At 43.3% G+C, this 27791-nt stretch overlaps 2 protein-coding genes across 2 annotated transcripts; both read left to right on the forward strand.

Moving 5' to 3' along the window:
* Positions 1–285: 285 nt before the first annotated feature.
* On the forward strand, positions 286–14134 carry LOC115405896 (E3 ubiquitin-protein ligase MARCH6-like). The gene is made up of 26 exons (XM_030115660.1): positions 286–514; positions 1440–1539; positions 1770–1843; positions 1946–2089; positions 2187–2259; positions 2365–2512; positions 3164–3365; positions 3886–3944; positions 4238–4270; positions 4420–4471; positions 4599–4657; positions 5537–5617; positions 5853–5921; positions 6075–6149; positions 6320–6454; positions 6536–6655; positions 8348–8448; positions 8598–8735; positions 8827–9049; positions 9138–9207; positions 9290–9471; positions 9566–9700; positions 9812–9901; positions 10105–10237; positions 10354–10489; positions 11357–14134. The coding sequence occupies exons 1-26, from the start codon at positions 496–498 to the stop codon at positions 11427–11429; spliced, it is 2724 nt and encodes a 907-aa protein (XP_029971520.1). The 5' UTR covers positions 286–495; the 3' UTR covers positions 11430–14134.
* A 2822-nt stretch (positions 14135–16956) lies between these two features.
* On the forward strand, positions 16957–24233 carry ankrd33bb (ankyrin repeat domain 33Bb). Its single transcript, XM_030115661.1, has 5 exons — positions 16957–17448; positions 19170–19299; positions 21758–21898; positions 21983–22146; positions 23569–24233. The coding sequence occupies exons 1-5, from the start codon at positions 16957–16959 to the stop codon at positions 24226–24228; spliced, it is 1587 nt and encodes a 528-aa protein (XP_029971521.1). The 3' UTR covers positions 24229–24233.
* The last annotated feature ends 3558 nt before the right edge of the window (positions 24234–27791 follow it).

A 27791-nucleotide genomic window follows, 5' to 3' on the forward strand; every position in this document is an offset into this window, starting at 1 on the left:
GATATGTTTGTGTTGTGATGTGGAACAGGGGCCAACACAACTTTGTTTTTAAATAGTATCTGTTGATCTGTTTTTTGTTTTTTTTTTGTAATTAAAGTGTGCAGACTATAGACATATTAAAGATTTCAAATATTAAATATTAAAGATCTTTATTATGTCCGGCGTGTAGCGCGTGTGTACGTTCTTCCGTGCGTGTACGTAAACAGTTGTCACGCTCGCTCGCTGCGCTGTGCTGCCATCTAGCGGTGGAAACGCAGCACAGTCACGTGTCGCCGCTTCTGCATACGCCCTCAACACATGCAGATAAAGTAAGACTTCTGAACGGTTTTTTTCCAGAAAAGAACAAAAAAAACAAAAGCATTTTACAAGTTGAGGAGAAAAACGCACACTTAGGAGAAGTTCAGCCCGTGCTGTTTGCAATGTCTACATGCAGATAGTGGACGGTCGCCGCTTCTGAACCGGTGGGCTCGGCGGACTGCGGGGGAGCCCGTCAAGATGGACACCTCTGATGATGGTAGCTATCGCTGCAATCTCACTTTTACAACGGTCAAACAACACGCGTCAACATCACAGCGTTTATTGCCCGATTTACGAGTCGGTGTAACGGTACGGACAAATTCCGCGTTTTGTTAAACCCTGACAAAGACTGGCCAGATTTTGGGGAATCTTGGGGGTGTTAGCTAGCCCGCTGGCTGGTTAGCCTGAGCCCGTTAGCATGTGGCTATGTAAACAAAGGCACTTTCCGAAGTTGACTGGGGTTTTCTTTCTCAAAAAACAGCAATACGCGCAAAGTTATTAGACTGTGGAATCCCCGAGGATGACTGCTGCTCAGTAAAGTGACATGCAAAGTAGGCAGTCACGTAGTTTCCAAGCGAAAGGGAGGAATGTTAATGAATGCAACATTTCATTATGTTTACAATCAGTGTAATAAACAACGCAATAACTAGGATCGCTCAGAAGCGCCATCTCACAGACAGACGTTGTCAACAACTCACAAGCTGTTTCCTTATCTCAGTTTAGGTATTTTGAAACAACTTCAACTCATTATGTTTGATCCCACAAAACAACTTCAGTTCATGTTTTGCGCGCAATAAATAAGATACAGAAAAGTATAAATAACAGCAATGCCATCTCCGTGTATCAAACTCTTTATCCCATTTTTTCTACCAGCTCCCACGCAATAAAAGTATCTGTCTTTTTCTCTTTCACTCTATACATATACTCATGTTTGCACACCCTCCTTTTACAATCCTGTTATAAACCTGATGAGTTTCTGCAGCAAAAATTGCATGAACTATTCATTTATGATTGTGTTCATTAAAAAAGTGCATCCTTATTTGGAATCCAAATGTGGATTACATCATTTAGCAGTCGCTTAATGTTTCAGACTGATGATCAGAGGATATACTAACTCATTTTGTTGGCTGCTTTTTGTACAGTGGACATTTGTCGGGTGTGTCGGTCAGAGGGGAGCCAGGACAAGCCGCTCTACCACCCCTGTGTTTGCACAGGCACCATCAAGTTTGTCCATCAGGAATGGTATGTCTGTGATCCACTTGGTATGGATATGTCTAAATTTAACTGAAAGCATGAACAAATACTCAGCAAACACAAATAACAGTGAGATTTAAAACGTAAAAAAGAAGAGAATCTGTTGGGTAGTTTTCAAAGACTCATGCAACACTTCGATTATAATGTAGAACAGTTTAGAGATTGTTTTCCATAAGATAAAATAATGAAACTCACAGTTTGTTCTTTTGTTGCCACAGTTTGCTTCTCTGGTTGAAACACAGCAGAAAAGAATACTGTGAAGTATGCAGCCACAGGTTTGCATTCACACCAAGTAAGTTTCCTGTTCTTTAGTAAATCAGCTCAGTTTCTTCACACTGCATTCATTTGTTGTGAAAAGTTGTCTGTCTGACCTCTGTGTTTTGCTCATCTTCAGTCTACTCTCCAGACATGCCGCCTCGCTTGCCTGTGCAAGATATTTTTGTGGGGCTGGTCATCAGTATTGGGACCGCGCTGAAATACTGGCTCCATTACACACTGGTGGCGTTTGCCTGGTTAGGTGTGGTCCCTCTCACAGCATGTAAGTTGTGGCTTAATGTTCAGCTTTGTTTGTTCTGGTTAACCGGTATTTTATTCCTGGTATTAATTGTCAATATTTTTTTTTTCCCCTCAAACAGATCGAATCTACAAGTGTTTATTTACTGGCTCTGTGAGCTCTCTCTTTACTCTGCCATTAGATATGCTTTCAACGTAAGTGTTCTTCGTTTACGACCATCTTTTTCAAACTGTCATACTCCGATATATTGCAGATCTCATGGTACTAATACTAAAACATATTCCATGTCTTCATCACAGGCAGGACCTGCTCATCGACTGCCTCCAGGGCTGTGTTATCGTCATGTGCACGCTGTGCAGCTTCATCAGCCTGGTGTGGCTCAGAGAACAGGTCATCCACGGTGGCGCCCCCCACTGGTTGGAACAGAACCAACCCCCAGCAAATGAGGTGAGCTCAGGTCATGTTGAGGGTCAGCTTTGTCTTCTGTTTAGTTAACCTGCGCACGGAGTTGAACAGTTAATGAGTTAATAAGCCTCCCAGCCTCAACCTTTAATGCCCTCTGTGGTCACTGGCATAGTGACAGGGTCCTATTAAAGAAAGCCAGTGGAGTTTGAGGCAACTCCAGGCCGCTGTTTGATTTATTCTGTTCAGTTTGTTGCATTTAGAACCATGTCTGAATGAAAAAAACAAAATCTAAATATATTAAGAAAAAACAAAACAATGGCCACATTTGTTATCACTTGGGTGGTCAGGACAACATTTTCTCTCAGGACAGACTTTTCTAAGCTGGCAGTGACATTTGTCTGCCTTCATGCATATCCACACGAGCAAAGCAGAGGCTGCCTCTTAATGTCAGCTCTCTGGTGTCGTCACTAGAACAACAATCTGAGTTCTTCATAAATGACAAAGCAGTTGCTGTTGTGGGTTTTAATTTGAAGGCACAGAACAGAAAACTATTTTTGGTAACTGCTAAATCCGATAAAGGCTTTGATGAAAGGCCAAATAAGGAAAGCAGTGTCACTTATTAAACAGTCTCTCTGTTTAACTGTTGATGAAGTTTAATATGCCTTTTTCTATTATTATTTTGTGGCTTTACAGGGCGACAACGCCGCTGTCGATGCCGAAGCTGCTGCTGCTGCTGCTGCAGGTGAGCAGGATCCTGCGAACGCTGCTCCTGACGAACAGCAGGCGCCTGCCGACCAACTCGAAGCTGAACTGAACGACGAGGAAGACGACAATGGAGAGGAGGACGAGGAGGAAAGGGAAGAGGATGCCGTTGACGTTTATCTCAGAATGCATGGTTAGTGAGCTTCAAAACACTCCCTGTTCTCCCTGTGCACGCGTGGCTTTTCTCTGGATGCAAAGCGTACTTGAAGATGGATGGATGCACGTCACACACACATAAACACACTCGGAGAAGAGGTCAAAATGTCAGAGACTGATCGTTGGCCGCTTGTAGGTAAAAACAATTGTATTTGTCAGAGAATGCCATTGAAACTCTTGGGAGAGCAGCATCCCCTTTTCATCAAGTTCCTGGGAATTGCTTATCTCGAATGTAAGTAGTAGTGTCACTAAATCTGATTTTAGGGAGAACCACATTACATTTTACAAGTCAAAGCGGATGCATATGATACAGCATCTTTATTAATTTTCAAATTAAAGTGGTGTATGTGTGGCTGGTCTGTGTGGTTTATAGGCCTGTGCAATGAACGTCGAGAATTAGGTTTGTTTGTACACTGCTAAAAGACTACACTTTTTTTTAATACTTTTCCGTACAGTTCCTCTTACTTTTCTCCTGTGTGTGATTTCTTTTGAGGCAGATCTAATCTGGAATGTGTTTGAGTGGGAGCATGCGGCAGATGAACTGACTTGGGAACGGGTGAGAAGCTTTATTGTGATTTCATTTTTAAACGTGTCGGTCCTGATTCATAAAAGGGTTTAGTACTGTTCTAGTGACTAAAAAAGCAAAGTGTGGGCGACAGCGAGTGGTTGGCAGGTTAAGTTTGAGCCTACATAGGAGGAAAAAAGTCCCCCTGTTTCTAGATGCTGTACTTCTGCAATTAGTAATGAAACATGTTCTTTTTAACACTGACATAAGTTTTGTATTGTGAAATAAATTCTCATATATTTATGATAAGTAATCAATACGTGACATTGAATTATGTGCCGCAGATGCTCGGGCTTGATGGATCTCTAGATTTCTTGGTAAGATTTCAACATTTTCCGACATACTTATAAATGTTCTTCACCTTTATGTTGGAAACTAACTACTCCAATTCAAGTCAGTCCGTACCTGAATTCAGCCGTGCCGCAGAAGCTGTTTGATCTTGACTGATCTCGTCCGTGTTCTCCAGGAGCACGTCTTCTGGGTGGTGTCCTTCAACACGCTCTTCATCCTGGTCTTTGGTAAGTCAACCCTGCAGCGCATTGATTTGCACTTGTGACCTTTGAGAGTCTCTGAAGCTGTGATGAGTAAGCCTTTGTTTTTCTATCACCATCTCTCTCCTAACATGACGTCTTAATCTTCCCCCAGCGTTCTGCCCGTATCACATCGGCCATTTTTCAGTGGTTGGACTCGGCCTCGAAGACTACGTAAGTGCTTGTGAGGGTGAAATCCACGACATTAAAGTTTCCTCCACAAAGTTGACCAAGTGTTTGTTGTGTCAGCAGCCAGAACAGCAATCGTAAGAGTGTAGTTAATTGATTCCCCGCGTCTTCAGCCAATTTCTACCAGTCCTCGTATTTCACTGGATGACGTTGTTTCTGTCTACTTGAAATGTAATTACCTGCTGCATTAGTTGCCATTAACTGACACAATGCATCTAAATCCCGAAAATGTCTTTTCATATTACCATTTTCAGTCGGATATAAAGACATTCAGTGCGCTTGGCAGAGCGATGTATGCTCGGACAGGAAGTCACAAAATTGAGCCAACCAACGATGTAATTTTGATCGATCGTTGACCGATGAATTTTTCCTCCTATTGTCATACAGTGAACTTGTTTTTTCCAAGACCTGCTCACGAGGCTGAAACTTGATTGAAAAGTAGAGGAATGTTTCTTAGAAAGAACTTATATCGACATTGAGATATTATTTTTCCTTACCATGGATAAACCTTGGTCATAGATCTGTACTTGCCACTCATCTCTTATTGTTTGTCACCAGCTGTGCTTCATTGATCAGCAGCTGGAGTCACAACTGTTGGCAACAGATGTCACTGCTGAGCTGTCCGACCATTATATCCGCCTCTCAATGATCAGACCCGCTGCAGGGCTAAAACATAGCTCCGACATTCATCTGAATAATATGCATGATGCATAAGCCAGGCAGGGGGTTAACTAAGGCCTGGCAGGCTGCCCGACCCGCAACACACTGGGGGAAACCCTGAATAATATTAGAGTTTGTTCTGCATTAATGGGACGTCTTTGATGATGATGATGATAATCACGATGATGCTGTGTTTGGCTGCAGCTCAAACCGACGCACTTTGACGGCCTCATCACCACACTGCTTGGATACGTCGTCCTCGCTGGAGCTCTCATTACCTGCCACGTATCCTCGACCTCCTGCTTAATTCATTCATGTAACGGCGAGTTGCACACAGCTGGTGTGTAGTTATTCATGGAAATGAAGTGTAGCCTTAAGCTATTAGCACTGTTAGTTATTAGCATCGATGCTTACACATATGAGAAAAAGGCATATATTATTGTGAAGTTATTTGTATTCCGTGTTGAGTCAAGCGAGAGCGTTCCTGTTTTACATGGGTCCTTAAGTGTGTCTCAATCAGTCGCTGGCTTCTCTGGTGAAGTTTCAGCGTTCCCGCTGGTTCCTGGGCGTCTGCTATATTGTCATCAAGGTGAGTTACAGCAATGCAGCAGCCGAGGTATTCCGAGTCATGTGTGTGTTTATCGAACTGACCAGAGTTTCTCTTAAAAATAACAAAGTTATGATAGCATTAAAAAATAAAAAAGAAGCTTGAGTGTTTAACGAGTGTGTGTTCTTTGTCCAGGTGTCCCTGCTGGTTTTCATGGAGTTAGGCTTGTTCCCTCTGATTTGTGGCTGGTGGCTCGACATTTGTTCGCTGGTAAGGGAGACGCGTACCACAACAATACTCTAAATGGCTTCTCTGAAAGAAAGAAGTCATGATGATAATACTTTGTGGAAAAAGCCCTTCAGTGCTCCTCTGATGGGAATGACTTACGTTTTCTGGTTTGGCCTCTGACATTTATAAGCATCAGGAATCATGTATTGCAGGACATGTTCAATGCCACGCTCAGTAACCGGAAGCTGAGCTTTGATGCTTCTCCTGGAACAAACCTGGGTCTGCACTGGCTGGTCGGCGTCGTCTATGTTTTCTATTTCACCTCTTTCATCCTCCTACTGAGACAGGTAGGCAGAAACTGCCGCCAGCCATGCTTATTATGTAACTATCGGACTGCATTGTCAGAACTGGCGTGTGTTTGTGTGCAGGTACTTCGACCAGGCGTCCTCTGGTTTCTGAGGAACGTCAGTGATCCCGACTTCAACCTGGTCCAGGAGATGATCCACTGCCCGATGCACCGACACCTGTGGAGGTTTACACTCTCTGTTGTGAGTCGCACATTCGCCGGTTCTGTGATACGACAACACCGAGATGTGCATTTACTCAATACAAGTACGGCTTTTCAAATCAACTTCAAGACATCGTGTAGATTTGCAGAATTCATCTTTGTCGATTTGAAGCTTATTTAAGAAGCTTCAGCGGTAAATATTGCAGATATAAACACCCCAATAAAGACCTTCTTCTTTGAAGATTTACCATTATTTTTTTTATTTTTTTTTTTTAAAGGCTTTGACACATTTTTAAGTGACCTGATGATCTTAAAAGAAATGCGGCTTCTCATCACAGGATCTGGTGTCAAAAATCTTAGATTTCTGGGGTTCATAAAGCTGAACCTGTCCTTGGAAGATGGACTTTTTTTTTCATTTTTTTGTACTCGCATATTGTTGATTCTAAATTCAAGTAGTCAAAAATTATTTTGAAAATAGAGATAAGGCTCTTATTTTTTCAGGGGAAAAAAAACCCTTTATTGCAGTCACTGCAAACAAAATGCATGAGAAGAAGATTTTCAGCACCACAAAAATAAATAAAAAAAGAGCAATATGAGCTGCTGAAAGCTGTCCGAGCCAGACGGGAATAGTATTAGCTTTTAATGCCAGCATTACTTGCCGTTGTTGACTTTACTGTCAGGACACTTGTCAACTTATGAAATTATCACAAAGGTTCGTACTGCCGCAGGCGTGTTTTTATGAGGACGCAGCACATTTACAAGGCTGCTAATGTGGTGTAACGCTGACAAGCAGCGTTGAACAAGTTCTCCCAGCGTTTCTGACAGTGCCGTGTTTTACTGTGAAAATGCAGATGTGGAAACACATTAGAGAATTATTAGCAAAGGTTATGAATGCACAGAGGAATACAGATGCAGAGAGGAGAAAACTTCTCTAGAAGCAAGATTGCTACCGAATAAAAGATTGATGTCCGGATTATTGTGGCCTAAGAAAACATTTGCATCGGTTTACATTATTTGTTGCATTTATCCTAACCTTTAACTAACCTCCTCCATTGCTTATCCTACCTAAACCAAAAACCCAGTCTTAATTCAACCCTCTTGGTGCGACTAGAAAAGTTTGATATTTATTTCCTTTGGTGCTCCTGGTGTGAGATTTTTATTCATTTAGGTTGAGAGGATAATGACTCCTCTCGAGAACAATTCTCGCGGTCAAGTTATTCGCATTTCTGACCTTTGAGAAGAAAGCAAATAGACTGGCTGATAGTTGAAAAGACACACACACACACACACACACACACACACACACACACACACACAGGCAGTGTTTATCTTTCGGCGGTGCTGCTCTGCTGAAGTGGCTGCAAATCAGAGGTGTTTAAAATGGAGATTCGGGCCGTGTACTGCAGTTTTCACTGTCCGGGTGATTTTCAGTGACCTTGTAACTCTCAACATGTCATTATATCGTCTGCCTTCAGTTTGATTAAAGCACCTCAGTGTTGTCAGATGATGACTCCATATTGAACAGTGTGTATTGTTTACATTATGATTAAGTGTTTTATTGATATTTTCGTCTCGCAGTTCTGCCGAGTCCTTCAGTTTGCATGTCGTGCTTACATTTCCCCGACATGTAATTCAGTCTGCTTTTTCTTTTAACAAAGAGTGAAGCTCTGTCAATGTCATACTGTGTCCTCAGGAATGATGAGGCCCATTTTGTGTGTGTGTGTGTTTCCAGGTGTTTTTTGGCTCCCAGGTCTTGCTGATGCTTTGGCTTCCCGTTAGAATGGTTAAAACGCTCTTCCCGACCTTCCTCCCCTACAATGTCACCATTTACAGGTACACTAAATTACCTCATTAACATTCATTATTAAGGAAATGAAGATAACTCTGTGTGTTCAGGCATAACTAAATTAGGAAGCATCCAGAAAAAAAAAGCAGGAGTGTTTTTTTAAATGGTGAATTTGCTCGTTTTGCCTTCTCCTCAGCGATTCCCCAGTCACCGAGCTGTCGCTGGAGCTGCTGCTGCTTCAGGTGGTCCTGCCAGCATTACTGGAGCAGGGAAACACTCGCCACTGGGTCAGACACCTCATCCACGCCTGGACGTTCACCGCTGCGTACATGTTGTAAGCTCCGGTCGCGCCGCAGACAGATTCTAACGCGTCAAACCTCACGAGACGCCACAAGACCCCAACACTGCTCCAATCGCACCGACAGCGATCTTCACTCGTACCTGCTGGGCGGCCAGAACATGGAGGACGACGATAATGACGAAGATGAGGACGACACGGACGACGAGGACGAGGACGACGACGACGACGACGATGAAGACGGCCACGTGGCGGTCCTGGGGCTGGACATCATCCGTCAGGCCGTCCTGCAGCTGGATCAGCCCTTCAACTTCCAGCCGTACCAGCGGCCCGCCAACTTCCCCCTCAAGGTGACCGCCCTCCTCGCTGGCTGTTGGTTTTCATCACCTCTTGGTCATTTTGTAAATGCTGTGCCTGCTTATCCTCCTCTTCGTGCAGATCGTTTTGCTGATCATCTTTCTGTGCGCGACTCTCGTCGTCACCAGTTTCATCTGCATCACGATGCCAGGTAACGCCACCCGTCGTCAGTCGGTCACGGCCGCGCTCCTCTCTCCAGCTCGTCACTTAACCGTCGACTTCATCGTTCACAGTGTTCGTGGGTCGCTGGCTCATCTCGCTCTGGATGGGCAGCGCCACAGTTCATGAGATGTACACGGCGGCCAGCGGCCTGTACGTCTGCTGGATCGCCATTCGGTGCACCACCGGGCTGGTCTGCTGGATGCCGCTGGGACGCTCCGGCCTCATGTTCAAATTTCACGAGTGGGAAGTCATGGTAACGTTTACCTCTCGGTGGTCGTCCCAGCCAGCGGCTCCCAACCTTTTTTTTGTTAACTGAGGCGACGCGTCTGGTTTGTTGCTGAGGATAGGTAGTGAAGACCGCGGTCGTCGCTGTGCTGCTGGTGGGAGTGGTTCCTCTGCTGGTGGGCTTGCTGTTGGAGCTGGTCATCTTCGTTCCTCTCAGAGTCCCCCTGAACCAGACGCCACTCTTCTTCCTCTGGCAGGTGCTTACCCATGAAGCCTTTAGGATACTGGATTTTCTCACCTTTACACTAAGAAGGCAACATTTTGTTGCTGCTTCGATATTACTTGACTTGAGTTTTCTTGTGTTGCAGGACTGGGCTCTGGGCGTGCTTCACACCAAGATCTTTGGTGTGATGGTGCTGATGGGACCTCAGTGGTGGTTCAAAACTGCCATTGAACAGGCAAGTGTCACTGCAGAGCTTCATTTAAGGAACGGCAATTTTAAAGTGCACTGCAGAAGGGGTGAAACTTAAAAAAAATAACCCCAGCCTGGTGAAGAATCGTGGTCCGGATAATTCGTTTGGGGGGTTTTTCAGGGACGTTCAGGACCGAAAAGTTTGAACTGACACTAGAAGTAAACCACCGGCGTCACGCTCTCCTGCAGGTGTACGCTAACGGTATTAGAAATATCGACCTCCACTTCATCCTGCGAAGGCTGGCTGCTCCACTGCTCTCTGTCCTGCTGCCCTCGCTCTGCGTTCCCTACGCCATCGCCAAGGGGCTCGTTCCTCTGCTGGGTAAGTCTGAATGATCGCTTCACTGTGGAGTTTATTTTATCATATTGTTCATTTATGAAACAAGGACTAACTTCTGTTCCATTATTTTATTGAAGCTTCGAATCCTCTCTTTGCAGGAGTGGAGCCGGAGATACAGACGCTGGTGGAAAGAAAAATCTATCCCTTCATGATGCTGGTGGTGATACTGTTGGCTGTCATGTACTTCCAGATACGACAGTTCAGACGCTTCTATGAAGACATCAAAAATGACAAGTCAGTAGACTGGCTGTGAATAGGTTGTGCAGTAATGCAAGTCAGTTTTTCTATTATTCATAGATGATTATCGTCTCAACTTGGAGCATTATAATGTCTAGACGGTGTTTCCGGGAGCATATTCCCCCCGTTTTCAGTTATTTCCTTCACAGATGGTACACAGTGAATCTTTTTTTTTTTTTTCTAAACAGTATGAGATTGGAGATGGGGCTATTTCGGTTTGATCGACCACGTGATTCAAGAAGTCTCCATTAAGTAGCTAATGATGAACTAAAAATGGGGTTCCGGTTCCATCCAAACTGCTTCTGCATTCCTCCGGCGGCTCGGCTCTGTTAGCCGTTACCGTCTCAGCGAGATTAGCGTTGGAAGCAGATTTCATTCATCATGATTGATTCGGTGACTCAGACGCCGCGTTATAAGCATCCTCCCTCTTCACAGTGTACACAGTCAGTCTGCCTCCATGCAGAGACATTTACACGGTGTGTAAACAACACACCCGCGCTTTATTTGTTCTGTAACTATCAATCTCTCCTGGATAAGGCGGCCATAAACAAGGTAACTTGTGCCGGAGTATTTCTCATCAAAGGGATCTCAGACATTATTTGTGGCTGTGCGGTTATAAATATGGCTCAGTTCTTGTCAAGCAGATTAAAAAGCAGATTCTTAGGAGGAAGATCTGTGCTCGTTTGTATTCCATGCAGCGAGCTTTGAATATGAGGAGCAGCATAAAGAGCAAAGCAGGCCGCAGTGAACTGAAGAGCGAGGAGCGATCAAACATTTAAGATTTCTTTTTAACCCAGCAACCATGAAATGCTCTGAATTCTCTTGTAAAATGTTCCTCATCTGTGTTTTCTCCTCCTCCCGCAGATACCTGATCGGACAGCAGCTGGTGAACTACGAGCGAACCTCCAGCAGGAGCATCTGTAGCACCTCCTCGTAGACTGAACGCCGCTGCTCGAGCCTTTTTGTTTTCTGCTTGCTTGGCTGTCGACTTCAGACACGAGCTGAAAACTCCTGACCGCTGCTCTCACAGAGACGCCGAAAGGTGAAAACAAAAAACATTTCTGAACAGGGTTGTTCCCAACCTGCAGAAACTGACTGAAACTCAGCAGAGCCACACTGTGCCCAGGTGTTTCCTCTTCAGTGCAGCTGGATGTTTTCCTTTTCATTTACCTTCATTACTTCTTATTATTTTTAGAAAGGTGTTTGGATTGAAAACAGGTCAAGTGAGATTTTACCTTAGAATGTGTTTTCCTTTGAATGTGTGTTTTGGAATGCTGTAAACTGTCAGAGTTGCACTAAGTGTCTTTTTCTTTTTTTTTTTTTAAATCATGTGTGGAAATATTTCCATATCCGTGGGCCTGTTACTGGTTTTACTGGCTTCATCAGATGGAAGCTGTAGGTGACGAAGACGCCTTGAACAAGGGGTGTTAGATTGTATTTAAAGTTCATTTTAAGAACAGAAAACTTTATTCAATCAAAATTAATGTTCATTTTTGCTTTAATTTAGCAGCTTGACCTTTTCTCTATGGACTCCTGTACAAATCGGTCCAGTTCATGGAAGACATTGCAAACCGGAATCTGAGCCTCCTTCTTCTGCTAATGTGGACGTTGGAGGAATAAGATGGAAAGATTTGTATATGCAATACCTCCTTTATATCAGACCGCTGTGAGCTCTGAAACATCCACTCCTCACCTCACTTAACTCCTCCTACCTTCCCTCCATTCTGATGTGAAATAACCCTTTTAAATAAACACCACTAGGCATCGTATGTAGCCATGTGACAGTCCTCTTTTTCCTCAGCTGTGAGATTTTATTGATTTTCATTTCCAGATAATCCCCTGATAATTCCCTTTTACTAAAGAAATATAAAAAAGAGCAGAAGAGCGGCATTGTTTTGGTCAATGTCTACAGAACACTTTTCCGTTTTGTGTCCTGTGAATCTTAACAATAGTCTGGGTTGTATCGTAGCATCCCGGGCTTCTGTGTAGCTTCACACATTTTCACACCTTCAGGAGAGGAGAGGTCTCACAGCAGAGCACTTTCTGCAAATTCAAGTGTTTAAATACTCCTACGCACCAGTGAAGTCTTTCCATTTCTGCTCACACAACAGAAAACTGCAAGTCGAGTATTGAGTCAGCAAAGTTATCTTCCCGCTCGTTTCCATCTGTGTTGATTCAATTCAGGAGAAGTTTGTCGCCACTCGGTTCAGTTCACAGTCTGACACGTGACGATATCAGGATGATGTACACCCAGAGATTCTTGTTTTTGGAAAATGCTCAGTTGTCAAGGGTGAAACACGCCGTTTCATTCTGTCCTAAGATGTGATATTGATTCACAAAACTGAGTTTTAAAAGTGTTTTTTTTTTTTCTTTTTCACACCAGGATCCACAGGCGATAACGAAGAAAAACATTTTCTTAGTGTTAACTTACAGTTTTGTACCAAAGCTTCTTTTATTTGAATTAATCTCCATCACACAAGTAATACATTAAGGTGTGTTTTAGTTAAACCCTCTTTTCATCTGTAAGAAAAGCTTCATGCCTGACAGATATCCCAACGCCGCACTGTGTTCAGTCAGATCCTGACCCTCATTGTCATTTTTACTTGGCAGCTAGACTACATGTGCTGTGTCTTTGTAATATTCAATCGTTTGATTTAATTTTTTTTTTAGTAAAATATATTAATTACTTAGAAATGTGGCATTCCTTTGACCACCTCAATGAGCTCCATTGTTGAGTAAAATTCATCCCGCGTGCCAAAACTGAGGAGATATAAGGACAGATATAAGCACTGATGTCATCTGTGAGGAAAAGAAAGCAAACTTTTCAAAATACCACATTCTAATTATTTCTGTATGTAAAAATCAACATCCTTGTGTTGTTCTCCCAGTATTTCTCTTGTGTAACCACGTTGAAAAATTAAAACATCAGCCAAAGAAAGCACAACCAATTCCTTAGGTTTGAAAGGTTTCTGCCCCCCTTTATTTTATTTTATTATTTTTCTGGACAGTCGTGTGTTTTTATGCAAATGTTTTGCACTTTGTCGTCTGAAGCCATTTCAGAAAAGGGAGTCATCACCGGTGGATTTGTGTTTAAGTGAAAATAGCTGTGTTTTACCATGATGACCTTCATCTTAACGCTAATGTTGCATCAGCCTGCGTTTGTTTTCACTCTGCATTATTTTACATCTTCAAAATAGAAAAAGCGTTTTACCGTTTGATGTGATTGCTGTGAGAGTTCAGATTATATGAACGATGATATAAAAAAATCAACCTTTTAGTATCTTTGAACCGAAATGAACAGTTTTTGGTGTTGGATTTCTAAATGCCTTCTATTTTTATATGTGCCAATAGCGGTAGTGAACACTAACATATTTTATTATGAAAATATATTCAAGGCCCATGCTTCTATCGTCTTAGATTGTTTGCTTAGATATTAAAACTGCGGTGGTGGGAGTTTTTATTTAATCTTGCAAGTGTGATGTTAGTGGGAGTATCGGAAGTTTATTTGTGTTTTTCTGTCGCAAAAGGGAAAAAGTTGGTCATGAAACTGTCGACATGATGCAGCAAACACACCGAGATTGTCACACTCTGCTCTTTTAAAGGTGTAGCCACTGTTTGTTCAAATGAAACAATAAATAGATTCCACAGAAGCGCGGTTTCTTTTTGAAATATACAGCACTCCCACTTCAATGCAAAAGAAATCACACTGTGAGGAACCCTTTTGGTCTGTTTTGATATCATGATTAAAAACAAATATAGGTGTCAACAATCATTTTTCTGTTTAAAAAAAAAAAAAAAGCTGTATTGCTTTTCAAAAACTTTATATATGACCAAACCTTTTGCTGGATAAGGCGTTGCAGTAGATTGATGGATAAATGAATGGACAGTCTGGTTCTGAGCATTTAGGTGGACTGATCAGAATGAACCTTGATATGAAACATTAAATTCGTCAAATATATAAGAGCTAACTGTATTTTAGAAATGTGTTGAATGTATAGTGAAATTCAATTCATCTGGATATTAACTGAATGAATGCAAACAACCTCTGACCCTGCAAACAGAAGAAGCACAGACGGCAAAGCACAAAATGAGTGACTTTTACCACAAAATAATAACGAATTTAAAGTAGGAAAGCAAGTAAAAAGAAGATGAATTCATCTGAAAGGCAGAGTGACCCTGAGAGCAACACACCGCGGGAGCTTTAGAAGAAAACGCCGCAATATGAGGACAAAAGCAGAGGCAGAAATCTGTAAGCAAGTAAAAAAAGCAGTGGCAATGAACTACAAACGCTTCACATAAGTTGTCGCTATTTAAACCCACATCAAATACGTGAATCAGTGTCAAGTCATCACGAACAGGGCCAGCTCTAATTTGGGATCATGTCTGCTGCTGTTGGAAAGTGCAGCTTAAGGAAACAGGATGTAGGGTTATTTCTGCTGAATCCAATTACCTTCCTGCTAATGCACAGACTAAGCAGTTAGTCCAAGTACAGATTAGGAGCGTATGCAGCTGAAGCAAAAGATTTCTCCTGTCAAGCTAAATCTGATTTTTTTTTTTTTCTTTCCCGACCTCCGTGTCATTTTTAACAGATACAATGAGACCAAGTTTTTCATGGCGATTCAATCACGGAGTGTAAGCGCCTGTGGTTATTCCCTCCTTAAGGAGCTCTGCAGAGATTAGTTGTGTGTCAAAAAAAAAAAGTTTCTTTTTCTCCTGACTAAAACCTGACTTCAGGCATGAAAGAAGTGGAGGATCTATATTTTCACTGGCTCAGATTTCTACCTTGCAGAGGAGGAGGGGATCATTATTTCTCCTCCTTCAAAGTATCAGTTAAGATTGTTTGTTCACACAGGATTAATGTTTTTCAGGAGTAGAAGGGTTTAAACAGCTGCAGGTTGTTTCTGTGTCGCCCAAAAACATCTTGGCTTAGTGTGAACTGTGTCCTCATGTTGGCAAACCTGACCCGCCCAAGGCGCTCAGCGAATACTCCAGGAATTAATCCTAAACCGTCTGACATGAAAACACACATCGTAACCGTGTGAACGACGATTACATCCCAGCTCTCTGGTTCCTTCACATGTATGGAAGCAGACTGAGGCCATGCGGTTTCTATACAAATGTCGAATTTTTTTTTTTAGTTTTCCTGTCAAGTAGGAGTTGAATGTTTTTGACACTCGCTAAATGTACTTCAACTGAAGTCACAAAAACTCACATCTCCAGCTAGATCAGAGTGAGTTATTACTGCAAAGGGATTTTGATGGGATTAAACTTCATAAAGGTGACTTTAAAGAAGAGCGCTCGACAAAACGTGGCTTACAAGGGTCAGATTTCTGAACTCTGCCGAGCTTAGGGTGATCTTAGCTCTTCCCCTGCATCCCGTATTCAAATCAAGTCATGTGGCGAACAAATCCAATTTACAGTGGCCACATTAGGTGCAGGAGAAGATGGGGTGGGACCGCTTCACGAGTTGCCTTAACAGCGTCGAATTATGAACGGAAATGGAAATGTTCCAGAAATGTTGCTCACAACAAGGAGAGTAAATAAAATCAGGTCCAAACACTGGAATTGATATTTTCCTGTTTATTGAATGAAGCAATACTTTGGTTCGTCTTTTAGAAAGTACAAATTGGATTTAAAAGACAACATTTTCAAACGTTACACCATCTGCTTTGTCCCTGTTTTCAGTCATTTCACTAGTTGCTTGTATTCCAACGGGAATACAGTCAAACAGTTGGGTGACTGGGGAGGGGAGCGCACCACAAGGCCCTGCGCTCGACAGAGAGTCTAAAAGGATTACCGTGCCGCAGTTCAACAGCCTGCCGCTCATCCCATTGCCGGTCATCATGGGAGTAAGCCCGGTGTTCCTCCACAGGGAAACATGGGATTAGTTTCTCAGTGCTGTCGTTCTCAAATCGAGACAGCCGCCTGTGCCTCGACTTTCCGCAGGACTTTTGGTCACTCCAGGTTTCTTGTTGGGTGTCAGGGGCCATGATCGAACAATGTGACCGACGGGACAGTCGGACACGCTGCGAGGAATCACGCGGAACAAGGAAACTCATGGATATTGCCGAACCTTGCTGGAAACTTCAGACTCATTTCAGAGCAGAACTTTGCTCTCGGAGCCTCTTTCAGGTCACTTTGATCACAAAAACTCAGAGCGATTGAGGAAGATTTCTCATGTGGTCAAATCTTGAATGACATCTTCTGGATTTATGGGGAACCCTCGACGGCATCCCATGCGGATTATTCCGCAGTGACGGAGGACTGACGCCGAGTCTGGATGCCTTCCCTGTGACCCTGTTCTTGGGAAATCCCCCAAAAAGCTGGGAAGTCGGGAGCCTGGCGGACTTGAATCTCCTGGAAAACACAATGTGGCCAGCAGACATAAACTCTAGGTACTCCTAGAGTGGCCCTGGCACCACGCAAGGATTTTTGAAAGTGCGACCGGGCAGGGGAGGATTTAAATGGTGTTAACCGAGCAAAAACCTGAAGGTTCAAAAGTTCAAAAGAATGGAGTTGCAGGAGGAGTTGGACTCAGCGAGATCGAGTTTAGAAACAATACAGCCGCTATGGACACGCCGTCTATGTCCGTCACTAAGGCCGACGGGGACGAGGAGGAGTGTGAGGTATCAGAAGATGACGGTAACGAGGACAGCGAGCTCGACTACACAAGAAACTACTGGGAAGACGAGGATGACATCTACCAGGAGTTCGAGGAGTTGGACTTCGAGTCGCTGCCGGACCGCTCGGACACCCGCAGCATCGCCTCGGACGATTCCTTCTATCCGCTCGACAGTTCGGTCACCTCGGACTTGTACCGCTCTCCGAGCCCCGACAGCCCAGAGCCGATCTCCTTCTTCAAGGCCTGCTGCAACAACAACGCCATCATCGTCAAAATCATGATCAGGCAAGGGGTGACCGAAGAGGAAGTGAAGGAGACGGACAGGAACAGAAGAGTAGGTGTCTCAGTTCACGGTTTTAAAAAAAACAAAACAGTTTCCACTCTCTAACATGAGTGCTCTGGAATAACTGTCAATAGCTCTTTGCTGTCATAATTCACAGCCAGCTGTTTAAAATACATCGTGAACAGGCTGCACTGTATTTCTATGTCATAGCGCTAGAATTCATTTTTCTGACATCAGTATCAAAACTATGTGATGTATGAAAAAAATAATCTAGTACAAAAATTAAATCTTACAGTCCATGGCTTTAAGAGAGAAGGTCCAAAACCGTGAAATACAGTCTTAAGACTGAAAAATTATGAAGGTGACACACTTCAACATATTCAGGGATGCAACACAAAGCCTGAGTGAAGGACTGTACCCTAAATACAGATGTTTTTCACAACTGGAGCCACTTCTGTCTTTCGGATTCAGTTTCTAGTCTGTAGTGTAACCTATTCAACTCCATTCTGCTTCAGTGCTTTTAAATCTATTAGCTTTGCACCTCATGCTTATTTTCTTGTCGTATAATTTGTCTGAAGATTTGCGTCATGAGCGTTGTCTGTTATATGGAAGTATGCTCCGTCAAATGTATTACAACTCTTATACACGTTCAGTCTTTATAAATTCCAAATTAAACCCAGAGTTAATTATGTATCAGTCTAAAATTAATCTACACTGATGTTTTTTAGTTTGGGCTTCAAGAGAGTTCACTAAATGTTGAGATATCCATTGATATATTTAAAAGAATAGCGCTTTCATGTGGAATTAATGAAGCGCTAAGGGGAATTAAAACAGCGTTCAGAATGTGATCAAACGCCACATCAGACCCGGTTCCTGGTTCAGTCACTGAAGGTCAGCCCTTGAAGGCAGGTCCTGGACCGTCAGGTAAAGCCTCCAGCGACAGATGGAGAGAGTGTGAACTGAACGGGGAAGTGTCAGGAAGCAGCTTGTCACTCAGGGCTCAGCTTTTAAACGACTCACTAAGACATTGACCTCAACATTGGGTAAAAGACACCGCCGTCTGCTCACAGGCCTGGAACTGACAGAGCAGGGCTGTTCCAGAGTCCGATGACCGGAGAGACCACTGGTGCAGATATCGCATACAGTGTTGCTCAATTATTCATTCATACTAATTCATTTACGTTAAGATAAAATTTGCTCTCAGATTGCAGCAGTAACCTCTGTCTTGTTCATATCTTGTCTGAGACTTGCTGCCAGTCAACACTTCATAAAATGGAAAATATATTATATATATATATATATATATATATATATATATATATATATATATATATATATGTGCTGATTTGCTGTCCCCTGATGACCCCTTTACGAACCTGTTGCTTGCTTGTTTTTGGGTAAAAAAATATAAAATGACCCTGACTTTAAACAACTTTTGTTTCACAGCAATTCCCCATTTGAAATAAAAGCCAGTCAGGCCATGAGCGAGCAGTAAAGTGCCTGGCAGGGTGACCGCTGGAAATACCTGCTTAGCCTGAGTTAACGCTCCATTAAAGTGTCTGTCTGCGTGTTGCACACAAGAAAATAAAGCTTCCATTTCATTTGTAATTAGGTGGCGAAACACAACGACTCGGTTATTTGGGACAAATTTAAAGAATCTCAATGAATTTTTTAAAATGTAAAGCAAATAACATAAAGATAAACTTTAAGTTAGAGCAATAATTGTAGTGTTATGAACACATGATAAAAACAATTTTCCGTTTGTGTTGCAGTCGGGCCTCATTGTGGCGTGTTACCACGGCTACGTGGACGTGGTCATCGCCCTGTCTCAGTGCCCATACCTGGACGTTAACTGGCAGGACAACGAGGGCAACACGGCTCTCATCACCGCAGCACAAGCAGGTAAACAGACGTCACAATCATCCTGTTTCCATCAGTCCTCTCACAGATAGCCCGTCGTTACAAACAAAACAACGACAGAACGTCTCTGGAGCGTTTGAGTTATTCCACAACGGGCACAGAGGAGTCGAGTGTTTTGGCTCCTGCGGCGACCCCCTCCACACCACCGTTACATTCATTAATCCGTACAGAATTATATGTATTAATAGACCCATTAGTCGATTTCTATTCATTACCAATGCAAATATTCAATCAGTCTCGGCCTTCTTACTGGTTTCATTACATCATTTATAGTGAAAGAAATTTCATTGCGCTGACGTGAGCCACAGACTTTTATAATGGGTCCAAATTAAAGCACATGGCAGACTCTGAGGTCCGGTGCCTCCGACTGCAAGAATCACTGTTATTTGCCGGCATTAGAAAGTATCGTCATAAGTAATTTCATAGCGATGCAGCCACATGCATCAGGCGTGGCGCCCCGGCGTCTCATCTGCTAACGATGATGAATGGCTCACTGAGGTCTGTGATGAATAGCTGCAGACTGCTCTTCATTTTCTGCTTCATTAAAAGAAGTATCGATCCCCCCTTTCACGAGAAAATACTCGGCAACACCTCGGGGGGCGGGGGGGGGGAGAAACAAATGGCCGAGGCTGAGTGTGTGTAGCGCCGCGGCACAAAGCGCAGTCGGACAAGATTTCCCCAAACACCGGCCGCTGAAGGTCGAGGCCATCTAAACACACTTCTGGAAGTCTGAGTTCAAGTTTCGTCGTCGAGCAGCGTCTTCCTGTTTTCAGTCGGCCGCACTTCTGTTTCTCTCTAAATCTCCCCCGTTGGATTCCAGCTGTGAACTTCAAGGAGTTCAAGGAGACCATAAAATCGTGGATTTAATAAATCACTTAACATTTAGGTTGTGAAAGTTCAATAGGCTGTGCTGGAAAAGTAAAGCCACAATGTGGAACTGAGCGCTGCCAGCAGCCGTTTGCGCTATATTATTTAATGCAGTGTGTTATAAAATTCCCAACAGCAGCCCATAATATCTGCAATAAGTGACAGAGCACATTGAATCACAAAATATCAATAAATCTGAGCATGAATGCAGACAACAGCGCTTTGTTCTTAATGCGAAAACAGTTTAATGGCTCAGAAACTGACTGGAGTTCAGTCATATTTCAGACTATGTTAACGCTAAATTGGGGGAATTGTGACTGAGTAGCCATCAGTAAAATGATAAATGAGAGAATAAAAAGGAATTTAAGACTCTCTTATATAAATCAAACAACCAATAGTGAAAGTAAGATGATCTGCAGGCTGAATGAGCAGCACGCTAACCTCAGTTCACCATGAAAGAGGTGGGAATCCAACTTTGACCAGATTCTGTTCTTCGTCCTGCTCTCAGCCCAGGTCACTGTCTCCAGACTGTCCGGGCTCAGTCCCATCACACTGAGCTTTCCTGACAAGCTAATGAGCTTCTTGGCCTCACTCGTCTTAATGCTGCCACACAAAACGCCACAGCAGAGAAGAGCGCTCGGGCCAGCACAGACTGAAGAAGCTCGCTGAACAATCCGAGTCTGATTGGGAAGAACACTCAATAACATTTTTCATTATTACTTAATCACACATTTTTTGTGAATAATTGCACTTTTTTCATATTGTAATTGTTGCATCTGGCTCATAGGAGGACAGGATGTCAGACAGCCTTTATTCCCAACATGAAAAACCCAAAAATCCAAATCATCAAAATAACAAAGTCCTCAAGATCACAGGCAATAATTAATCGAGGCGCTTGAACACAGGACACAAGAGAACGACCCACACAGAAACACAGACAGGCCAACCAGCAGAACACACACACACAAGATGCTCAAATATAAACCACAGCCAACAGGTGAAGACAATCACACACTCGAGAACAGGTGACACACATCAGGACAAGGAGCAGCGATCAGACACGAGGAGGGGCGGAGTCAAGGAGTCTGAAACCAGAGACAGAGTCAAAATATCAAAATAACACAAGAAACCAAACATGAACCACAGCAGTAATGTGGAATTTGGAGATCATGAGTGCGCAGTGTGTTGAAACTACATTTATAGCAAATCAGTCTTTTGCACTAAATATCACACACATGTTGATTTCATGATCAGTCTGTGATCAGTCTGTGCAGCCCAAATTTTCATAAATATTTGTTTTATTACCAGATTTAGTCATTGCTAAATGTCTGCAAGTAAAAAAGATTATGAAGCATTCATGCTTGAGTTGTGTGGCATTCATTCAACAGTCCAAAATAAAAGTGCACGACTATTGATTAGTGACAATAAATTGCTTGTAGGTGAGAGTGTGTTTGCTTGTCTCACTGTGTTCCTCCAGCGCCCTCCAACTGGATAAAGCACAGATTTAAAAAAAAACAAAAACATGGTTTAGTTGGAACAGCAGCCCGTGCCTCATGTTTTCTCTGATCTGCAGGTCACCTGATGATCTCCAACTATCTGCTCAACTACTTCCCCGGTTTGGACATAGAGAGGAGAAACTGTCACGGCTTCACGGCGTTGATGAAGGCGGCCATGCAGGGCCGGGCCGAGTGCGTCAGAGCGCTCATGCTGGCAGGTACGAGCTTTCAAATAAATTCATTCAAAGAATGACATGTCTCAGAAACTGGATATAAAGCGAACAGCGTCACTCTGTTTCCAGGAAGCGACATCCAGGCGCGGGACTACGGCCGCAGGATGACGTCCAGGGAGTGGGCTCTCTTCACCGGTCGATACGAGACGGCCAACCTCATGCACAGGCTGATGTCCAAGCCCTGTGCCGAGCAGTTTTGTGACACCTTCTCCCTGGAGTGGCCCATGCTGGAGGTCAATGCACTCATCCAGGCGTCAGTCCCACTGCTGACATGCTGCATCACGTATATTAAAAAGATTTCATCAATTTATTCAAAAATAACCTCCAGGCATGATTCAGGGTGTTTAAAGTGGCACTATTGAAATGAGCACTATTTCTTTTATGCAAAAAAATCAATTATTTATCCATAGTTTAGGGAAAAGAAACCCTGCAAAAGTACACTATATTTGACTAAAACACAACTTTCAACTGCTGGCTGTAAGAAATCAAATGCTACTTTTGAAATTCTCACTGAATAAATACTTGTGGTTTCCAAATCCGGACTGTGCAAACAGATCATATTGACTTTTTAACTTATGATGTCCATTAATGATCATCCCAGCCTCTGAAGGATTTCAGTTGTGCTTTTGTTATTTAAGCAGAATCGAAAGGTGAAACAGTGTCTCTAGATTCAGGACTACTTGTGAATCTCGGCGTCACTCTTCTTGACCAGGTTTAAAAAGTTCAAATATAAAATCCATACAGTGTATTGATTGTATGAAGTCTTTTGATCGGTTGTGAAGCACTCAAAGGAAAGCAAAGGTTTTCTCCGTGCTGAATCACTGACCTGAGGTCAGTTCCAGTCGTGTTTATCACATTCAAAGTGACGTTATTCAAGGCTCCATTCACAATCACAGCAAAATTACATAGCCTACTGACAAATTGACTGATTTTAAGCCTCACAGCCATAAAATAAGAGTCTTATATTTGATGCACAATACTATGACGATGCTAACCTTTCTGGGTGTTTACCAACTATTGCAAGTTTTGTTAGCTTAGCAGCTAAAGAGTTCGCTTGTGGTTCTTTGTGGGCAGCGAAAATTGAAAATAAAAATATTAGGGGCTAGATATTTCAGCTATATCAAAGGTATACAAAAGTTGCATGTGTCCATTATTAAGGGAGAAGGCTCTGGATACTATGGTGGCCCGGAGTGGTGCATCGTTGTTGTATTTCTGTTTCAGAAAAGTTTTGTGTTCGCACAGCAACATTTAGAAGAAGAAAAAAAATCAATTGACCTCAAAATGGAAGAATTACTGAAAAAATATGCAGATTTCATGTTGGGACACTAGTAGGTGGTGTTGTTTGTTTTTATGATGAGACATGAGCAATGGTGAAAGCAGACGCTCGTATGGACAGACTTCCAAGTTGGACTGCTATTTATGAGCGATTCTCAACTATGAAGCAACAGAGTCCCAGGAGAATATGGACGGGGAGTCATGACAGTCTGGAGGACGCTATTGTTCTTATTGTCCATCTACTCGCAGCATCAACATCTGTTCACTACGTGCGCAGAGGCATCGTTTAAGAAAAGTTCCGTTTCCACTGTGTACATGGAGAATTAGAGTCAGAGCATTTGCAAAAAGCTAAATTTCTAACAAGGTATGGTCTGTTCCAGGAGCTGGTGGCAGAGGCCCAAAAACCAACCAGCTGCTGGAGGCGTCTGATCAACTTCCTGTCCTGCTGCCCCTACAACTTCTACATCAAAAACAAGGTCAACCCTCTGGACGACGGCGTTCTGGAGCACATGGTTCGGATCACCACCAGCATCTCCAGCCCCATCATCGCCACGGCGTGCCGCACGGTGAGCCCCGGCAGCCCGCCCTGCATCGGGAAGCGTCGCCACGCCGTCCAGGAGATCTTGAGGAGGCAGCGGGTGGCTCAGCTGAAGCTCCTGGGCCCGGACAGGCTGAACAACTACAAGAGACTCTTCCAGAACTCGCGGGTTCTCCTCATCCCAAAGACGAGGGACCGGAGGGCCAGTCTGCAGCCCCAGCTGCTCAGCGACATGGCGGCGGCGTCCACGGTGGCGATCCGGCGGGCCAGCCTCCTGCCGCTCAATATGCTGAGGAGGAGCAGCGTGCGGCCGGGGCTCGTGGTGCCAAAAGTGAGGCTCTGCAAGGCTCCCGCTCCGAGCTTCGTCCCGGAGAAACTCAAACGGAGCAGAAACCAGAACCACCTCCAGATCCCCAAGTGGGAATACAAGATGAAAAAAATCGAGAGGAAGCGTGAGGAGGAGGAGAGGAAGAGACTGCTACCTCTGCTGAAGAGGAGGTGAAGACGAAGCAGACAAAAGAGTGTCTTTCCCAGCATGCATCAGACAATCACACACCATTGAGGTGAACACAACCAGTCATTTTCAGGTCCACTCGCTGAGATTGCCAACTTCGTTGGAATTGTTGCCTTGTTTCTACTTGAACTCAGACGTGCTTCCTTTGTGAGGTGCATCGCAGGATTCTGTTCAATTCAGTTGTATTTCTATTGCGCCAAATGCAGAACTGTTATCTCGTGGACGGCAGAATTCATATACTTCAAAAAAAAAAGAAGAGAGAAGTAGGTGACAGGTTAACTCAGGTAAAAGCACGAGGACCATGTCAGAGGTCAGAGGTCGGGATTACTGCAGGAAGGAAAAGCTTTTATGAGGTTAAAGGTAAAGGAGACGCCCAGCTGACCTGGAAAGGAGTAAAGTTATGCTGCAACGTTTCGGTATCTGACAGGGAAATTTGCTGGAGGGGAACGTCAAGAGGGCAGAAACGGGGGAATGAAAAGGCAGCGAGGCGACGGCCGGTCGGAGGGATTTCACCGGACGCCTCCTCACAAACGAATGAAAATCGGCCGTTCGCCGCTGTTGTTGCAGATTGCAACAGGAGAGGTCCGCTGAACCCAAAAAAGTCATTTCACTCTGATACAGAGTACAACAGGTACTTTCATGGAAAGGAAGAGCTTATGAGTGTTATTCGGCAGATGAGCTGAGGAGCCAGCTCACACAAGCTTTGTCGGGGCTTTGTGGGGAATTTGAAAGGCAGAGCCAAAAATAAAACAGCTTAGTGCCCGACTGTGACTTGCTGACTTCCAAAATGATCATGAGAAAGTCGACTGGCAGGTGCCGGGCGTATCTCCAGCTCCGTGAGCGCTGCAGACAGTCCGATGGCCGGAGTTCGCTGTGAAGCCAACAAGAGATGGACGATTCCAAAAAAACTGAGATGGATCAAGATTGTTAATTATAAGGTATTAAAAAAAAATAGAACAAACAGATTGAATACTCAAAAAAGGTTACATTGTACCACTATTGTCTATAGGTGAAAACCACAGCCCCTCTTCCAAGCCCATTCAAAACTGCTGTGAGTGAAAAATAGAAAAAAATAGTGCAGTTTTGTGAAATATGGAGGACCAACATAATATCCTGCAAGTGGTTTCAGAGGTGTGTGTGAAATGTTCACTGTAACGTGCTGCACGGTGTTTTCGTGAGCACAAATCAAATACGACAAAATTCAAATTCAGCAGTGACGCCTTGATATGTCGAGCATTTCGCAACATTTGGCAATCAACGCCTTCAAGAGGAACTCATTTATTTAAGCAGGATTATGTATTTTATATGTAAGACTGGAAATTCCCTAAAATGTATGAAAAAAATCCCCAAATGGCCACATTTTCAGCAAAAATAAAACATGCAATTCTCACATCTCTGACTGATCAACAGACATGTCTCCATGTCTGGTTGATTGAGGTGAACTAATGACCGATTGTGTCTCAGAGCGTGATCTGATCACTGCTGTCGCCTCAATGCCGAGAGGCACCTCTACACATTTTAATGAGGGCGACTATAACAACCAACAGTTCCTCCTTCACTCTGTTCCAGCAGCCATTTTTTTCCTGTCAGTTTACGTGTTTCGTTGTTGGAGGTTTCTAATCAATAAAGTACTTTCTTTACATACCAAATAAAAATAGGCCACACGAAGCAAAATACAACTCGGTGAACCAGTGTGCCAGCAAAGAAATGAGGTCAAAGTTTGATAATAACAATTCTTGATTTTAATCAGTGGCTTTTTGAATTAGTGATGCATGTTATCAATATTTTAGCAGATTATTAGTGGAGTGCTGCCAGTTTTTCACACCGTCCTGAACTCTCATCGGGTGTCCTTTTTAATATCTGAAAAAAAAAAAAAAAATTCAGCCCAATAATGTTAATGAATTCGATTTCAATACATTTTTGTGTTTTTTTTTTTATTGTTTGTGACTTTTTAAAGACAGTAATGAGCAAAAAACAGGCGTGTTTGGCTAAAATCCTTATTTCAGGATTGAAAGCTTCAAAACATGAGAAATTTCTCAGTGAACATCAGACAGCGAGGCGTCACAGTGTGTTGAATGCATCAGACTTTTGTGGTATTTTGTGGAAGCCAGAAATGTGCATTTTTTTTCTCATGTTTATAATCATGCAATCTTACATTTAACTGATTCCCAGAGTTAAGCTGGAAGAACCTTGGAGGCAGAAATTAAAAACACGGTCACTTACTAAACAACGACCGCAGTAAAGGTTTGACTGAATCTATAACATTTCATGTCCGTAATGTTTGACTTTGTTGCCAATAAAGTAAAAATGGGAGAATATATCTGAGTCAGTCAATCAATCAATATTCCGCTAAAGATTTGTCCTAAAGTCTCTATTTCTCATTTAATTTTGCCAAGATTAACAAGAAACCATTTTTGAGAGACTAACTAGACATTCAGTCTCTCTTGGATTGAAACCATTTTTCATCTAGCAGCTGCCTGTGCGCCACACACACTCCATGATCAGTGAACGAGTCGAATTAGTGAGCACTCACCTCCAGGTAGACGTTCAGGGACAGGAAAGTTCCTCTGGGAAAGCTTACTGTGTGTCCTGGTTTTTCTTTTCAGCGTCATTTGTTCTCACATCCATGAAACTGCTGCCTCATGTTGGCAACGATCAAAATGAAATAATTACAGCAGGACTTGGTGGAAAACCTGTAACAGAAAAAACTAAGAGGACTTTCTATTTAAATAAAAGGTATTGTTTTAGAATTAACGATGTGCAGGATTTCAACCTTCCATCTTCCACTTTATCTACTATACTTATCCAGATGCTGTTGCATGATCCTGAGGTTAGTTAGCAGCTGTAGCTTTCAGTTTTACATTGCGGGCTCCAGATCTCCCCATTACACCGACATGCTGCGTGCTGGCTGCTCTCCTCACTCTCAGATTTTCAAAGAAATGCTCCACATTAAGCAGAAGGACATGAAAACAGCCTCTGAACACGAAGCCGATCTGTTCAGTCAAGGTCAAAGCTATACTGTTTCTGTTGCCTGGGACTTTGAATGGCGTCTGTCAATGCCCGATCTTAAAAAACTGAGCAATATTCTTTGGATGTCATTTATAACTAAACAAAAAAGTATTCCAAGCAAGGACCAGACCTCACAGAAATCAAGAGGTAACTCAGATTCCCGTCTGTTGGAGTATACAAGATGTTTTAGACTGTCGAAGCAGCAAAATCTCCCACTTTGGTTTTCATCGCCAAACAGAGGAACTCCTATGTGGCACCAAGCGGGACTCTTGCTGCGGCGACTGTCATAAGACGTGCTGACAGAGGGCAGAAGCAACACTCGAGTGTTAACGAAACACAGGTGCTCAAGCTCGACCCGGCGGAACATTTGAATTTGATCTGAGACTGAACGCTCAAAGAAAACCAGATCTGAATGCCAAACTCATTTATAATCCGCTGTGCACGCACGCCTCGATGTTGCTGGCTCCTGATGGGTTTGTCGCCATTCATGCACGAAAGCTGACCTGTTTTCCTTCTTTCATGAACCTTTGCTTTTATGCCAC

Source organism: Salarias fasciatus, chromosome 18 (assembly GCF_902148845.1).
Source record: "Salarias fasciatus chromosome 18, fSalaFa1.1, whole genome shotgun sequence".
Classification (NCBI taxonomy): Eukaryota; Metazoa; Chordata; class Actinopteri; order Blenniiformes; family Blenniidae; genus Salarias; species Salarias fasciatus.

What these genes read in the sequence shown, in the direction of transcription:
- LOC115405896 (XM_030115660.1), top strand. An exon ending in CGTTTATCTCAGAATGCATG is followed by an intron (nt 3,366 to 3,885) that starts GTTAGTGAGCTT and finishes CTTTTGAGGCAG; the next exon opens with ATCTAATCTGGAATGTGTTT. An exon ending in GCTCTTCATCCTGGTCTTTG is followed by an intron (nt 4,472 to 4,598) that starts GTAAGTCAACCC and finishes ATCTTCCCCCAG; the next exon opens with CGTTCTGCCCGTATCACATC.
- ankrd33bb (XM_030115661.1), top strand. Translation starts at nt 16,957, where the DNA reads ATGGTGTTAACCGAGCAAAAACCTGAAGGTTCAAAAGTTCAAAAGAAT. An exon ending in AGACGGACAGGAACAGAAGA is followed by an intron (nt 17,449 to 19,169) that starts GTAGGTGTCTCA and finishes TTTGTGTTGCAG; the next exon opens with TCGGGCCTCATTGTGGCGTG. An exon ending in TGGAGTGGCCCATGCTGGAG is followed by an intron (nt 22,147 to 23,568) that starts GTCAATGCACTC and finishes GGTCTGTTCCAG; the next exon opens with GAGCTGGTGGCAGAGGCCCA.